Raw genomic sequence first — 17571 nt, forward strand, 5'->3', positions numbered from 1 at the left:
GTGAGGATTTCTTTAGCCTAATTGTTGTTTATGAGGCCCTTCGAGTATTTGTTTGGTTCTCTCCTCTTAGACGTGCCAGAGCACAACAAGGCAGTTTGGTCTCTCTCCATCTGCTAATGCTAAACATTCTGTCCCAACACATTTCAATTGTACAACAATTAATTATTGCTAAATCTGTTTCCACTGTAATAATGTATTGGTAACATTTAATTGGCAGTTCATTTGTACATTATGCCAGTGTTTCCTGCAATGCAGTGCAATAGTTTGAATTGTGAATTTGCAGTCCGTATGGGATGTGATGCAACAAATTAATTAAGTTGAATCGGCCTAAAACCTTCACTGAATGAATACTCCCCTTACTGAACAGAAAGTTATTATATTCGGTATTAACGATACACATTTGCAACATAATATCCATGTCCATTCTTCACTGTTTAGAAATAGAATGTGTGTGAATTTGTGTGCTCTGTTCATCCAGGCGGTCTAAAAAAAACCCTAAAAAAACAAACAGCCTGCTGGGCTCTCAAGCATGTGAGGAGATTCAGGTTCAAGTGTCCATAACAGCAACCTCTCTGACTCGAATGTTTCCTGAAGGGGAAGTGTGATAGAAGGCAAAAAGGTTCACTACTAACAAGGTCTTATCACTTCAAGTTTAAGAAAGCTGGCATGATGACCGAGATGATTCCACTTTCCCCTTACATTGATAAATAATGGCCTTAAATCTGGCAGGATCATAGAAGTTGGGATAAGAGGGCCTAAAACATTGAGAAACCGAGACAAGAACTAGCTCGCTGTTCATTATTGACAACCATCTTTTGGAACGCAGGATGCGTCTAATTTAACCTCGCAATTCACAAACATGGGCGACATGTCGTGTTTCTGTGAGGCTTTCTAATTGAACCCCTTGAGGTTGTCCTCCGTGAGCTCAGGCAGCAGAGCATGTTGGCTCGCCAAGGGCCAAACGCAGCCACTGGAGAAGCACTAAGCCTCGGTCTGCATCCCAGTTTGTGATGGAGCAGATTGGTGGCTTAAGGACTGCCATGCTCTGCTGCTGGGGCTCTGCTGAGATGACAGAGCCAAAGTGGTGAGCTGTCTTTCTGAGGCACTAGTAATATTGTACAACGCTGCTGCAACACACAATGGTGTGATAGATAAAGCGAACCAGAGTTTTTGTTGTTACTATGGTATTTTTTCTCTTCCCTTCCCGGCACTGCCAGGAAAACACAATTGGAGGCAGCACAGCATATAGCATGATGGATCGTCCAGAGGATGCAGAATACTGCATCTCTCAAGTGGGCCTGTGTTTGCTAGGGCCCCTGAGAACGCTCCGAGATGCAACCACTAACTCACTGTAGATAATGGAAAAAATCACGTTCCTCCTATTTTTCATCTAATACTTTAATTCTGCGCTGAAATTGCTTTTTTCATTTAAGCCTGAGGTAACTCGGATATGTGTGCAGCCTCAAGCAAGGAACTTTGCTTCTCATGTACTTCTCGCTGGAACCTTTCTTCACCTTGTGTCCTTTTTTCATTGAACTCTAAAGCACTGTGTATTTTCATGTATACATTTTTTTGTTTTCCTGTTTTCAGTATGGAACAGTGAGTCTAGTTTAGTCCAGTTTTAACTCAGTGATTTTCCGCCTTCAACATAGTTTTGAGGTGGAGCTCGTCAGATGCTATTTTTGCTATTTTTGCATAAACACACAAATCTCTAAGACCACCTCCTTTCATTAGGAATCTAAAACACTTTTAAAAAAGCTCAAATGCAACCCACAATTTGTAGGATGAATGAATGTCTCAGTGTGTGAGTTTTAGGTCAGGCGTCAAAGGAAAGGCTGTAACTGTTACTAGTCTGATGTTGCCATTGACACACGGTTAAATAACGTGTCTATGCTTTAAAAAGGGGCTTTGAATTTTTTAAAAAAAATTCTAGACTGAGTTTTGTCTGTTTCCTACCCATAGGTTTGGGTTTGCACACTAAAAGATGACACATCACAAGGTGGGATGATTTACCTCTGGTTTCGTCACTAACTTTATTGCTATCTCTATTTTTACCATTGGAATGCATGCTGTGGAGATGACACAGTAAATCTCTCTACACTTGTAAGAGAGGGAGGTCAACGTTGTTGTACAGCTTGGGATCTCTTGTTACTTTTTTGTATTTGTTTTGACCTCTTTTCAACCTTTATGGTCCACGGTCCACAGTGCTGCAAATATGCAAACTTCTAAAACCAAATTCTGTTTATTCAGCGAGTTAAGCTCTTTAGTTTGTTCACAAGGGAAATTATATTTGAATTAAATTATTTTTGTTTGATACTAAGAATATTGTGCTTCTGTTTGTATTTTATCTGAAATGTTCACAAGAACTTTAGAGGTGAACCAGGAATTGTCTATAATGATTCATAGTCTGTAGTTTCCATAAGAATCTAATTAATTTGACAAAACGTCACCTTCATTGTGTTGCCCTGTTCCTTTTATCAAACTTCTAACAAACTTTAAAATGTTATACTATTCATTTTGAATATCAAAACAAGGGTACCGGAGTGGTTGTGTATCATGGCCTCATGCAGTTCTATTGATAGTAACAAAACTTCTCAAGGGTACAGGGTAACCAGGAATGTTTCTCGGTAAAGGTTGAGAACATTTACCTTTAGATGATGTCTAATATCATTTAGGACAAGGGTAATGTTAGCTATGAACAACTGCCTCTTTATGAAGTTTACTTAATTGATTTTTTATTTTGGCAATAAAATGCACTCCAGGGTTTTCCTCAACTTACAGCCCACAGTGCTAAAATTTCTCGGTGAGACTTAAAACAGCCAGTTCGCTCTCATATTCATGGAGCCGCAACGGGATGTGGCTATTCACAGTCAGTAGCTTCACACCAGCAGGAACAAGGTGCCAGTGCCAGGGTTTTGGAGGGGACACACCTGGTGTTTGGATGCGCAGCGGCTGTGATTGGTTTACTCTTGTCTGCCATTTCGACTCTTGCAGAAGCCAGGACCACCGCTGGCCCTGAAGATAATCCATCTGTCAGCACCAGTCAGCTGGCTCCCCTGTGCCCCTGTACCCACATGGCCGTGTTGACAGGGGGATTCAGCATGCATCTGGGTTACATCAGCGAGGGCCACTCAACTGAAACCACTGCAGGTGTAAACAGCCCCTCTTCGATAAATGTGGAATGTCAATGGCGTTCTTTAGCTAATGACAAAACGACGGACCTCTTTCATTTCCTATGACTTGTTATCCGAGAGTTGAAGGCTTATGATGGGTGCTTTTTTGTGGCATGGTCCGAAGCGGTGACCGTTGAGGTCAGTAACAAGTTGAAACTGAAGAGCTGCCAACGATTGACTGAACATCATGGCACTGAACATGGCCATTACAGAAAGAAAGTAATTGGATCCACAAATCAGCAGATGGGTACAGGTTTATAGTGGCACACAGTTTTATGGCCTTATATTTCAGGGCTTGGAAGGAGGCCGTCACGGCCATTTTGACATTGTGGGTAGCTTTTGACAGCGGGCAGCACACTCAAGCCTCTTAGCCCTCAAGGGCCTTGTTGGCGAGAAGATGGAATTTTAACTTAGTCAACATAAAGGCACGACTGTGTTCTGAATTGATTAAAAAGTGTGGATTTCTTTATATTTGTCCATACATTATCTGCCTGAATAGAACTTAATCAGTGAAATTGGTCACCATGAAATGTGAGTTACGTTGAGTGACATTGGATTTTTTAACAGAGAAAATTGCAAAGCAGAACTTTATTTTATCCTTTGGGGGTTGATTGGGTCATGAAAAATTGTCTACCTAATGACAGATGATTTTGGGTAGGAGCTGTAAAAAGTAAGTAGAATCAGTGATGGCAACCAGGAAGGACTTTTTTTTCAGAAGCAGAGTAAGTTGTCTACAAAGCAAGAAGGTCCCCAATTGTAGTTTTTTTTTTCCATGTTCTCCCCTTATTGGCGTGGTTTTCCCCCAGGTTCTCCGGATATGATCCAAGCAACCCTACATAGGATAAGCAATTTGGAGCGTGGATGGATGGATATTTAAAAATGTTGTAATAATTTGCACCAATTAGGAAAGTAAATAAGGCCAGGTTTGATTAGATTTTGACATTAGCTAAGTCTGGTTACCAGATCCTGCTACATATGGATTCATTTTAGTCCTTGAAAGATCTGCAAGTGTACAAGGGGATTCATGTATTTTACATTGACTACTGAGATGTGCCATTTCCTGAAGATACTTTTTTTTCCTCCTGTTCTTGCTGTTATTTGTGTTTGTTTATAGCAGAGCAGTCAGTCTCCTCTATACACCACTCAGCCAGGGAAAGTAGGAAGGGTCAGGTGAAGGTCAGTGGAGAGGAAACTGCGTGATGTGACTGAAAAGCAGAAACATGTCTGCACACCATCTTTAGTCAATTTTTAAAATCCTCCCATTTCTCTCTCTCTCTCTCTCTCTCCCTTCCCTTGTTGCCCCTCGTTCTGCACCATTGTCAGTGAGAAAGCGGGAAAAGGTAGATTAATTGTTTTCTACAGGTAAGAGAGGCATCTCCAACGCTCTGCTTATTTGAATCCTGGCGAGGTCCCATATGCTCTGAGAAATATGTTCCTCTTCTCTGCGAGTGTTAGCGTGTTCAGTGAAGCGGCACTGCATTAAGACAGGCCTGGGCTGGGTTCCAGGAATACCACGGTACCACCAGCTGATCCCCAGCATCCACAACACATTCATCTTGTATGTGGAGCTGTGTCTAAAATACCTTCCCCAGCGAGACTTTCTGTGCCCTTGGCCAAAGGGTTTGTTCCTTATGTAATTAAAAGTCAGAGAAAAAGACTGAATCCCAAGACCGTTTTTACGAGTTCCACAAACACTCAGCTTCTGTGTTTATACTTTTGTCCCTAAAGTAAGCTTGAGGTTATGTCGATGCAAGTGTGCTCTTGAATTCTTTACTAAAATATCATTGTTCTATTCTTTTCTTTTAAAACCTATGATTAATAATCTCTATACTCCATAACCGTTGTTCCCAGAGACTGACTTCACCAGGAGAGAAATCGTGGAAAGGCGAAGCCCAGTAACTACTTGTCCATGAATGTCTAGTCGAGCCAATCCAATTGAACTGGAAAGACTTAAAGCAACATATTCTTTTCCTCTCCATGAAATATCTCATTATAAAGAACTAATTTTCTATTGATTATATGAGCATGTCACACATATGAGTTGAATCCAAAAAATCAAATCCTTTGATGTAATTGTTTGTTATTTGCCCTAACCGCAGCGATTTATCACGGGGTGATTGAATTACGGAGCTGTTCTTTGACGAATGTTCCCAACTCACACTGACAGATGTCTGGGGCTGATGTCACCCCTGGGGCTGATGGATCTGTCATATCGGAAGGGTGAGAATCCTGATGAAAACATCACATAGGGAAAAGCTTAGTAAACCCACAGTCTAGTTTTCTTTGAGTTTTGCAAAGTTATTCTTAATGGTAATCAGTCTCAAAACTTAAATCTAGAATGATTTAAAAATGGACTCTTGTTTGTTTTTCAAAGAGCATAATTGCATGTAGACGCACAACAAATGTACGTAGTACTCATTATATCCGTATCTTGAGTGATCTTTCTGGTAATACTTACCCAGTCGCAGTGGATACAATATTTAGGAAATGATCGTGGAGTGCAGAGGCACAATTTCAGCAGTAAAGTAATCTTTTTTTTCTTAAGGCTAAGTGAATCAAGGAGCGCATTAAATATACTGTCTCTACACTTAAATCTGATTAGTTCTTAACTACACGGATCTGTTGCACCCACCATTTTCCATCATGGCTGGGTAACAGTTGGTCAGTAATGGACACTATAATTGTGTATTTTAGCATTGGCACATTAGCATAAATAAGTCATGTTTTTCCTTTAACGAGAAAATTGTAATCGAGCCAGTTTAAAATGGCAAGACTTGGAGGTGAAAGTAAGGGTAAACAGATTTTTTTTTCAGGCTCCTGCGGGACTGACATTGCTCATATCTCTGGGGTGTCATTAGCTGTGTCATTGGTAGATCCATTTTTCTTTCCGCCTGCTGTGTAGGATGGGATGCCTTGTGGATGCTGAACAAAATGCCTGTGGTTTTGAGTGCCTCAATCATTTCAGTTCTTTCTATCTAGTCGGGAATCGTGCTCACTAGATGCATGTGAGCTTCTTGCTATTTTATTCCATACCTATGTGGATAAATGACTAAAATAGCTGCTGTTTTGTTTCCTTGCTTAGTATATTGTCATAGTAACATCTGCTCACCATGTTTCTAAAAAAAACATTGATTTAATAGAAGCTTTATACACAAGATATAGGCTAATAGTTCTTGGTTCACTAACCATCTTTACAGTTGCAACTTGTCGTTAGCTCCTTTCACACAGCAATCCCAGTAAATGACTGTAAAATTACCAGAATGACTTGGGAATTCATGGGAAATTATCTTTATGGGAAATTATCTCCATTTACACAGCGCCATTTTCTTTATTCGCCCACGTGTGGAAAAAGCGCTGTTCAATTAGTTGTTGTTTTTTGACGTCTGAGTGACAGGCATAAGGGGATGATCTTTTTGCTCTTAAAAACAAGAGAGGCGCATAATAGTATCCAACTGCAGAGCCGCAGCGCTGATGAATGAGAAAGAAGGCTGGGTCTTGAGTCCGTGACGACACGGTGAAAAAGACGTGGCGCAATGGTCAAAGATTTCCATCTAGTGCATATTAACATAGAAACACTATTAAAAAGCAGCAGAGCTGACTGTAAACAGCACAGAGTAATCACATCATCTCAATAAGAACTTTGATTAGTCCAAAGCAGACTTCTGTATCTGTATCTTTTATGTTCAAAAACGCAGATTTCATGGTGTATAAGTGTCATTACACTTGAACATAATGGCATTTTACTCTAGTTTATTTATTTGAATGCTATTATTTTTATTAGCCTTTGCTTACTTGCAGTGTACTGTGAAAATGCTATTGTCAGAAAATGTCATCAAAAATGTGTTTGTGAACTAGGTTCGGTTTTGCATGTAGCCAATGAAGAAAACACAAAACAAATACAAGTTTTTTTGCGTTATTTTACATTACTTTTTATTTTCCCTTATTCAATTCAGACTGCAGTTCCTTACAACTCAACTGCAATATAATTTCTTTGATTCAGTAGCAGCGCGGTGCCACAGCTTAATTATGTTTCAGGAAACACTGATGTGAATATAACATAGTCTCTGGAATAGCATTTTATTATTATTTTTTTCCTATCATTTGTTTTCTTTTGTTTAGTTTTTTACACTATTGCAAGTCATCCGTGCGCGTTGTCCTGCGGTTACCAGAATGTAGTAAAGAACCTCTGAACAACTGATCTCACAGTTTGCATCTTGGGGTGGGGATAGGCAGATGACCTTCAGGCGTTTCTCTGTGTGTATGTGTGGGCGACTTCAAGCGTTAGCAGACTGTTTGTGAATATAAGCTGCAGAAGCAATGACAGCCCCACATCATTCTCTCTGCCTCCAGTCAAATGTTTGCTTTAGCCCACTTTGAGGGATTAAATTTTAATAGTGGTGAGTGGCGAAGCCCCTGAAGATATCCCCTTCGTCTCATCAGTCTGGAAACCATGGGAGGAGCCTACTAAACAGACAGCAGCGGATCGGATTGTGTGTTTTCTGGTCGGACGTCCATCCCCCCACCGCAGGCACAGCTGCCCTCTCCTCGCACTGAAGAAAGAGAAGAATGAGGGAGGAAACGAACAAGCTATGTCGGTACTCAAGTGACGCTGACCCATGCCACACGCATTAGTCTTCCTGCTCCGTTTACTTTGGATGGGTAATTATACTGACGAGGCATGGCCGGGTCTTGTAGTGTTGTTTTCCGTTTGCTTTTTTTTTTTTTTTTACCATGTCCTAATCGTTTTTTTAAGTCCAGATAATTAATAGCGGGTCAACAGGAGAACCTTGTGGTTGTCATGTTAATTGATCGGATTCAGCTTGTTGAAGCAACTTCTCTCCGTTGCACACACAGTAGATTTTATCGCAGTAGTTGAAACTCAACAACTGACTGTCTTCTGCCTGATGACTCGGTATAGATCCTGGACCACACCTATCTGCAGTTATTTGTTGGTGCCGTGACCCAGTTTTCAAAAGTTGCTTTTTAGCACAAGTTGTTTGTTTATACTGTGTTGAAGTAAACTAGAAATGTTTTTCTAGTGCATTCTTTAATCGCAGCCAGCTGCACATCAAGTTAGCTGCATCAGATTTGTTATTGAAGGCTTTAGTTTTGAGCAGCATTGACTTGCTGTTAGATGCAATGAGTCACTCAGCACAGTGGCAATGCAGTTTTTCTCTTACAGGAATCTAGTCTTTGGCTACAAATCGGTTTACATCACCTTTGATGTGCAAAAGTTGACACTTTGCCCAAAGGTATAAGGCTCGCTGTCAGATTTAAGGGATATATTGTGCAGCTATTGGTCAGTACAGTGTGTAATGCTTAAAAAAGCCCCTTGGGCACGCTTAAAATGACTTTCACGATCTGTCACATATAGGCACAAAGCCAGACCTTCATTAGCTCACAGCAGTGCAGCCAGATTGAGAAAAGGGATTTAGGCCCGCTGTTCATTTTAGATCCAGTCTACTGAATGTTAAAGAAGTAAAAGAGTTCTGTCTGGCTGATAGAAGAAAGGAGCCAAGTGCATTAGTTTTGGTTAGCGGTTGCCACACTGTGTGCTTATGTGTTTTTCATTGTGAGCAAACTCAAAAGGCTCTTTACAACCTCTTTAGCCTTTTGTAGATCAAAGTCTTATATCACAGACCATATTATTTTAAAGTAATGGTATATTTTACTATATAGTTGGGCATTTGACAAGAAATATTTAATAATCTTAAGCAAATGCATATTTGTACACTATTTAGTGAATTAAATAGTTAAAAAATAACAAGTGTTATTATCATTAATTATTACACGGCTCTGTGGAATACTGTTGTCGTGTACTGTATTTATTCTGCCATAACACCCGGCTGGATGTACATTATCCCCTTCTTTAATGTGAACTTGAAGGATTGAAGGATTGCAAACCAAAAGATCAGCTTATTTATAACAGATGAATGATATAGCTGGCATCTGTGCAAAAAGAGCTTCACATCATGTAAGACATCAACTGAACACATCAGTTGAATTTTGTATTAATGAGGCAAGTTATGTTGCTCGGAAACTGTAAACAACTAAACTCATATTCACAATGTCAATGACAAGTCCTACCTCCTCTTGTCTTGTTTGTGACATGTCTCCCGCTGTATTTTTGCACTACTCCAATTTTTCTTTGTCACTTTCATGTGTTAATATATTAATTTCAGAAAAAAAAAATCTGAAAAACACATCACTGCATTCACACTGCTGAAGCATCTCAGAAACAGCACTGAGAGTCGAGTTTCGGCACTGAGCCGAATTAAACTGCACTATAAACCTATTTATACTTTTTTAAAGCTTTTTTGAAACATGCCATTCCATTTAGATTAATTAGCATAATTATATAAATGTGATCATCCTCATCATGTAAATTAGATTTCATAACAATCAGGTTTGTAATCATTCTCAATGGCCAACACTTGAAAGCCATTTTATCGATTTTGAGCCTAAGGAAATACCATAATGCAGAATCTAAAAAATCACGTCATTTTCTATATGGAGTCGCATGTCTGTTGTGCAGCAGAAACGCTGTCAGCGTGAAAGTGTTATCCCCGTTTGCCATCACAGTTATGCACCCATGCCCTTCACATGCAGTGTGTGAAACAGACCTCAGTGCTTTGGTACCTAAAATGAGATAATGCTGAAAAAGAAATGAACTGTTCTGTAATGTCTTTCTGGGAAAATAGAGACTGCGTTGAAGTGTTTTAGAGTGTCAGGTAACGTGGTTGATTTGGTCTTTGTATTTTCGATGCTGCATAACTTTTTAAATAAAACCTATTCGCTTTCGCTCTGAATGTTCCTGATGCAACACTTGTTTATTTCTTGCTATAATTCTCTGTGACTTGAAATAAAGCGCCCCACTAAGAAGACTTAAAACTTGTCATCGCTGGTCTGGGAACATAATGGCTAGGACGCCCGAGTGCCATCACGATGTGACTACCGAACATGAGGGGAACTCTTAGGCAGTGTTACACTAAACAAAGTTAATGTTAACCTGACAGGCTTTCTGTGCCATATTCTATTTTTACCAGACTTTTGTCATTGCTAATTATTCTAGATTTGCCTCGTTGTCGCTACTGAGGAGCAGAAAACGAAGAATTGACGCCAGCTGCTACAGTTTCCTTATTTTGTCACAACAGGCTCCATGGCCCAGGGCAGACTTTTGTCCATTGGCTTTACCTTCAAATTGAGTAATCTTGTCTGATTCAGGTCATTGCACATTTGGCTCTTAAACTAAAAGAGAAGCTCACTCTAATTGGGCCCAGCTTGAAAAATGTGAAATGTAGCAGAACTTCTTGCCTGACTTTACAGGTTTGTGTCACTAAACGTGGTTGTTCTTCTTCAATTGTCTACAATAAGACAGAAATAGGTTTTTTATGTTCTAAAGCTGATGGCCACATGAATTATTTTCCCTTGATTTCATTCATTTAGCCAACTTTTAATGCTTTTAACCACCTGTAGTGTTGATATATGTAATTGGCTGTGAGTTTTCACCTTTCAATTCATGCTATCCCATAGATTCGGCCATCCATTTACCAGGCAGATTGGCAGGCGTTTTCATTTCTGGTTTTGTAATTAACTCTAATGGCGGAGTCCTGAAATAGATGGGGTTTATAGTCAAAGTTAAATAATATTGCATTACATGGGCTGAGGATAAACGTATCTCTCTGTGCCCTAAATAGAAAGCTGGTTTGTTTGTGTATCTGGCACTGTGCATGCCTGTGGACTGGTTCCTGGAGACCCAGAACCAGAGCTGGGGAAATCAATTAAAAACAAGTCGGGCCGTCCCTCGTGCACCACATCTTAATGTGCTAGTTATTTCCTCATATGGCATATATTGCAATGAATGGCGGTCTGGTGTTACTACTAATAAAGTAGATACTAATAAAGCAGGCACACAGAAAACAAAATGTAATACTCCTCCATGATTCATGTCACATGTTTATTTACTTATGCATTTGCTGGGTATTTATTTCCCTCTACAATATAAATACTGTTCTCTGACTCTGTTCTCTTCTTTATTTGATCAAAGAATCCTGAAAAAAAACTGTCATGTTTTTTTATATTGAGCAGCACAACTTATCAGCGTAATCAAATGATTTCTGAAGGATCATGTGACATTGAAGACATCCAAATAATTGCAGCTTTGTTGAGAATGAAAACTTTGAAAAATCTAACCAACCCCAAACTTTTGAATGTTCATGTATATAGTAAATTAGTACATTAATATACAATTAATCTATGGTTACAGATTGGCAATTTTACAATACCTGTGAATGCAGATCATCCAGTAAGAAATAAGTCTATTTTATAAGCCTCATTTTTATTCTTTCCTCCCCTCATATGACAAGCTAATGTCTGTCTGATATAGAATAATTATAGAAATGATTGAAAATTGCACCCATATTCAATAACAAAAATGCATCTGATAGAACTAAAGTGCATCTTATTGAGTGAATATCCGTGTGTTGACTTTAGGGTGATGGAAGTTGTGATTGTGTACTTCAGTCTGTTCTGGTGGGAGCATCCACTGTGTTGGGGGATTTGTTGTAATTTAACAAGGATTAACCTTTTTCTCATTGCCTACTGAAGAGAAATCTGCCAACCTCAGCCCAGCTGTTACGACACACTATGCTAAGAGGATTTGGAGAATTGTGGTGAAGTTCACAGAGCATCTGAATGATTGCGAGTGTAAGACTTTTTGAATTGAGATTTCTGCTAACGGTTATCTTGTTAGCATGTCATCACCTCTGATTTAAACTTTGATAGTTGCACACTGTATAATGCTGATGACATGAATTAAAGTTTCAGCACATTTTTATGTGAATCAAGTCATTTCTATAGTCTCCACTCTCCACATTAATGACAATTGAAGTTAGGAAACCAGTCTTCACCACAAATGGTGTGTGTTTTTTTTTTTTGCAAGACCTTTTCAAATCATTTCAAACATAATCAGTTTCTTGTTCATTCTGTGTACAAATGTTGACATAAGAGATGAACAACACATTTGCTTTCATCAGTGCTGCTGGTACAATGATACTTTAACTGAGTTTGTTTTCGGATAATGTAATTGTGATGTCTGAAGTGGGCCAGTCTAGCAGTATGGTGTTATGGACTATTGTCTTTGATTCATTTCGGAGAACTGCTCAATTGTAATCTATATCCAGACTAATTGCCCACATCCTTTATGGTCTTAATGGCCTGTGTGACCTTATTGTTTCCTCTGTCTGAAAGGCCTTGTCTGCTGGAGTCTCCACAGATGCTTTCAAGTGTGACCTCTGAGAGATTATATGTGGTACATGTTCACTCACTGATATATTTGTTTTATCTGCTCTTAAGCAAAAAAAGTAGCGGACCTGTGGAAACGGAGATCGGAATGTAGTCAGGCGGTAATCATACGGCGCGATGTTACTGTCGCTCTTCATTAGTGCTATATTTCTCTGTGAGAAATGGCAAGAGAGAATAAATGTGTTTTCCAAGAAATAGCGGCCCTCCAATTACCCAGCTGGCTTCCGGATCTGGACCACTCAGACGGAAAGAGCTGAAAATGGATCCATGTTCATGCTCTTCTCTGAGGAATTCATCTTTTCATGGAGCATGTATTGCGACAAACTTCCCAAGTATTTTTTTTTATGAGTCAACAGTAAACTTACTAAGTCAAGTTTTGTTGAATTGTGATCATTGGAATTGGCTAGTAAACCTCGCTGATTTCCAGTGCCTTGTAGGCTGAATAGACTAAACTGGTTCACTATGTAATCACTATGACAACTGACTCGGAGCAGAACATCTTTTATGTTCTCAGTTTTCCATCTTCTGGTTTGTGGAAGTTTCTGTTAGTTTTCGTTCCTAGGGTCATATTAGCATGATGATTCAATTTGCCCTCTACCGTCTACCGCAGAATGAGTCAAGAGTTCGCACTGCTGTTGTTAAATAGGTCTTTAGGGAATACTGCCTGTAAAACACTGTATGTGCTGTTTGTTTTGGTCTTTTGTTCGATTTCTTCGCCACTGGTAATTGGCAGATGTGCAGAGCTTCACCTTCAGTGATGAATATTTTGGAATAACAAACATTCCCATTCATGAAGGTGCCACAGAGTTCTCTCAGGGCCCAGAGATTCAGTGAATTCATCAATATTCTACTGTCGTGTTTGTCATTTGTCGGTGTCGGTTGGGAGAATTTGTGATATGTCTCCTGAAATATTGCGGGGTTGCGGTGCAAGCATGACGCAGAAAACCATTATTATACATCAGAAGCAAATAACCATGTTGCTGCAGTGTAGCTACACCCTTCATAAGACTTTTTGAAGTGTGGCCTCAGCCTTATCTGACCTCTCTATCCCTTCATCTCTCAGTCTGTTCCTGTTGGAGCTGAAGATGTGGTCTTGAGGTTTAGTGTCCTACTTTAGCGTTCTTCTTTATTTATTTCCTGGATATCAGAGCAGTAGCTTTGGGAATCACTGTTCCCTTTGATATTTCCCATCATCCTCCTAGGTAGAACACCACCAATCTCAAGTTCAAGCTCTCTCGCTTCATTTTACTACAAACCACTAATGGCTCCACTTCCGTTCTTCAGCACTAGGGGTGGGAATCATTTAGAATCTCGCGATTCAATTAGATTCTTGGAGTCACTGTTTAATTCATAACGAATTCTTGATTTTTTTTTAAATCGAATTTCAATGTGATATTGTAAAACTGCATGGTAAAAAAAATCTTATTTCTAAAGGTTTTTATTCTGCGTCTTTAATTTTTGGATCATGGCCTAGAAATGGAAGTCTCCATTTGTTTTCTAACCTTATTAAATCTATGTGTCATCTTTAACTAGAAATTGTAACATTTAAAGGGCACCTATTATGGAATTTTGAAATTGACCTTTCATGTAGTGTGTAACATAGATCTAAGTGAACAAAAACATCCTGCAAAGTTTGAAATATGAAAGTGCACCGTATATAAAGTTATTGTCTTTCAAAAGTGAGAGTCGACTCTGAGTCATTTTTATGAATCGTTAGAAGACCGAAGCTTTTTCTCTGACTAGATGACGTCAACTTGTCAAGTTATTTGAATACGATACGCCCACTTATTGCGCTCCAAGGCCAGCAGGGAAAACATCATGGCGACGAGACGCTGTGTTCTGAAGTGCGACTCAAGACAACTTTTTTCATCTGCCCAAGGAGGAGCATTTGAAGACTAAGTGGCTACAATTCATATATACAACTATACCACAGAAGTATAGTCCGAGCCTTGTGGTTTGTTCGCGTCATTTTGAAGACGATTGCTTTTTAAATGCAATCAAACTTGGATTCGTGAGCTGGCTGATATTGAAGGAAGGTTCAGTTCCAAGTGTATTTGCATCAGCTTCCTCCTCCGTATCACAACCTGTAAGTGTTATTAATAATTTTTGCTTTTATATTTTATGTAGCATGCTTAATAATTATTTTGTTTGTTGTGTAAGCACCGTTTAGCTTCTAGGTCTTCAATGACAATTGTATTGAGATATGTGAAGTGTTCGTCGTTGTTTTCGGAGTTGTCTAAAGAATCGAGTAATACCTCGCAGTAACGTAACTGCATTTTTCTTTTTGTAAAAACATTATGTTTATGCATCGGGCTAATGCAAACAAAGACTGATTGTGCTTTTACAATATGAACTCTGGCCTATGCTCGCTAACATTAAATTAAATTCTTTATCTTATTTTTCGTTTTTTACTACAAACTATAAAGCAGTGGACTATAATCATTATTATAATACAATTTAATTGATAAAAGCATCATTGCACTCCGTGTTAAAAATAAGTATTATCTCTGTAAACACTGCTGGGTCATCTGACCAATCACCGCAGATTAGCGTCGCGCAAAGGAGGGGTTTGAAAAACGAGTCGTTGAACGAATCATTTGGGAGTCGGTGAGCAAATCAGGTAAAAATAAATGCATATTATACGAAAACAAAAGTGTTTTTTGTCATTGCATGCATGTAAAACTGTTGTTGGGGACTCCCACAACAACATTAGGAACATTTTAAATGTCATAATAGGTGCCCTTTAATATATAAATTAAATTAAACCAGTATCAACAAAAGCCATTTTTGAACAACAGATCATGTGGCAGATTCGCTAGCTACATCTGATTTTTTTTTATTATTATTACACATACTGTGAGTGTTTAATTCAGATGAGGTGGCATAAATATGTTTACTACATAATACTAAGGATGCATGATATATCAGCCACCATATCGTTATCAGCCGATATATGATCATTTTTAACATTATTGGCCCGATAAGACAATTTGACCGACATAACTAATAAATAATGGATTATTTCCTTCAGTTGAGACGCTTCAGATGCACATTGTTCACCATGATGCTTTTGGATTGCTTGACATATAAATGGAATCCCTTCAAAAAAGGATAATATAGTTACAGCAACATGTGAAGCACAAGTCTGTCATATAGGCTACATTAAATAATAATGAGAACATTATAATTGTGTGCTTGGGACATGGCTTTTAATGATGAGACTTTTGTTTTTGTAATGAGGCTCTCGAAAATTTTAATTTAGATTTATCCAAAACCGTTTCTTCATTCAGAAACAAAGGATGTCACTGGCTTCATAAATGGGTCATTAAATCATTCACTCAAATAGTTTGTTCAAAAATGTAGATTCATTCACTTACAAAACATTAATTTGAGTTGCTCGGAGATGCACAATAGTTTTGCTCCAGCTTTGTTTGGAACTATTTTCTTTGGCATTCCAACTATATTCTAATAGGCTACTGCATCACTTAGTGAAAACGTGCTCTCTCTCAAGGCTTGTTTTTGTACATTTTTGCAAAGTGTTATTCAAATGCAAAACATTGTTGTTGTTTTTTTACCCCACCTTTGGGGTTCATCACACCACCAAATTTTTAATTAAGAAAGCATGCTTAGGGCCTGTTTACACCTGGTCACTTCGTGTGTGTTTATGGATCGGATATCTACAGTATCTGATATGTTAAAACGGTTCCATTTACACTTGCCCACATAAATGTGTCTCCACAAAATGAATATAAATCCCATCTTCAATTACCGCGCTATATGCAAATTTAGTTCACGTCAACAAAAGCAAAAGATATAAGCTGCATTTTTTTTTTTAGCATCAACTAATTTCAAGATCAAAGATCACATCTTTTAATGAAGGTGATTGTGTTTTGATCGTCTGTGACTTACTTTGTTTCATTTGCAGCAGTTTGCACATCGGCTTCTCAGAGATTCTCAGCTACTCGTCCCGTGATGATGTTTGTTACATTAGTGCTGTCATATCTGACTATAACATGTCATATAGCCTATAACACGCTCTCACACGTTTATTTTTTGACATTTTTGGGAGGAGTAAAATTTACATATGTGGTTTCAACAACCAGATGATTTTACACCTGTCCAGTTTCTTCTGGAATGCTTCTCGGGCCACCTCCTGAAGTGGATTTAAATCCGAAAGCGTTTCGGAGGGCATTTACATTTGGTCTTTTCACGATCGGATAGCAATGAAACCACATGGCTGGGACTTGGAGATGAAGATGAAGGCATATCATAAATCATAGATATACATAATAAAGGCTAGATGTCTTACGGCGGAGTCTCTAACGTCATCACCCGGTGGCCATCTTGTCACAGGCAAGCTTTCTGGCGGGTTCTGTGGTGCATGATGTAAGGTGAGTGATCTGCATGAACACAAATACTCTTATCTCGCTGAAATCTTGACGGATTTACAAACGGTTTGGTTTCTTACAAACGTTATTAATGTGGCTATAATTCTGGATGCTTGAACATGTTGAAATATATCATATTATACTTATTCATAAGTATGCAGTGTCATAACTACATCTCTGGCGTTTATAACAAACCAACCCGTTTGAAAATCGGTAGAAAATTTAGCAAGTTATGGTTATTTAAAAAGTACATGCACCATTAAAACACAATGTTACGAGTGAGCGAGCTGACAAGATGGCCGCCAGGTGCGGATGTCGACCTCCATTGGCCAGCAGCGCGGACGAGACATCTAGCCTTTATTATGTATATCTATGTCATAAATAGCCAACTATTCTCAATGCCATCAATTAAAGAACTGCTCAATTTCTCATTGAAAATGACTAATAATGGCTTTCTCAAAATACCTGACAACATTGAAAAGGATATAAGAGCAGTACTTTTCTTATCAATTTTCACTGTCTGTGTTTTTCTTCTTTCATTGTGTGTTTAAATTAGCTCATGTACTCTCTGGGGCTTCGGTACCTCTTTGACCATATACAACCTTTATCACAATGAGAAGTTCTCAGCGTGGGCCTGTATCTTATCAGCTGTATCATTGTTGTAGAAATTAAACCTTCATGCTTGTCATGTCAATTTATCAAGGTGT

The 17571-nt window shown here is 38.8% G+C and overlaps 1 protein-coding gene across 13 annotated transcripts in view; it reads left to right on the forward strand.

Moving 5' to 3' along the window:
• enox2 (ecto-NOX disulfide-thiol exchanger 2) overlaps window positions 1-17571 on the forward strand; it is a 275039-nt gene that overhangs the window by 125068 nt on the left and 132400 nt on the right. Inside the window, exon 1 of one of the 13 annotated variants that reach the window (XM_079630833.1) lies at window positions 5357-5393. The exons of the other annotated variants lie outside the window; for them this stretch is intronic. Within the exon in view, the coding sequence (XP_079486959.1) occupies window positions 5372-5393 (22 nt within the window). The 5' untranslated portion in view covers window positions 5357-5371. Of the gene's footprint in view, window positions 1-5356; window positions 5394-17571 lie in introns of those variants that run through there. 13 annotated transcript variants of the gene reach the window in all.

This window comes from Phoxinus phoxinus (assembly GCF_949152265.1).
Source record: "Phoxinus phoxinus genome assembly, chromosome: 12".
Taxonomy (NCBI): domain Eukaryota; kingdom Metazoa; phylum Chordata; class Actinopteri; order Cypriniformes; family Leuciscidae; genus Phoxinus; species Phoxinus phoxinus.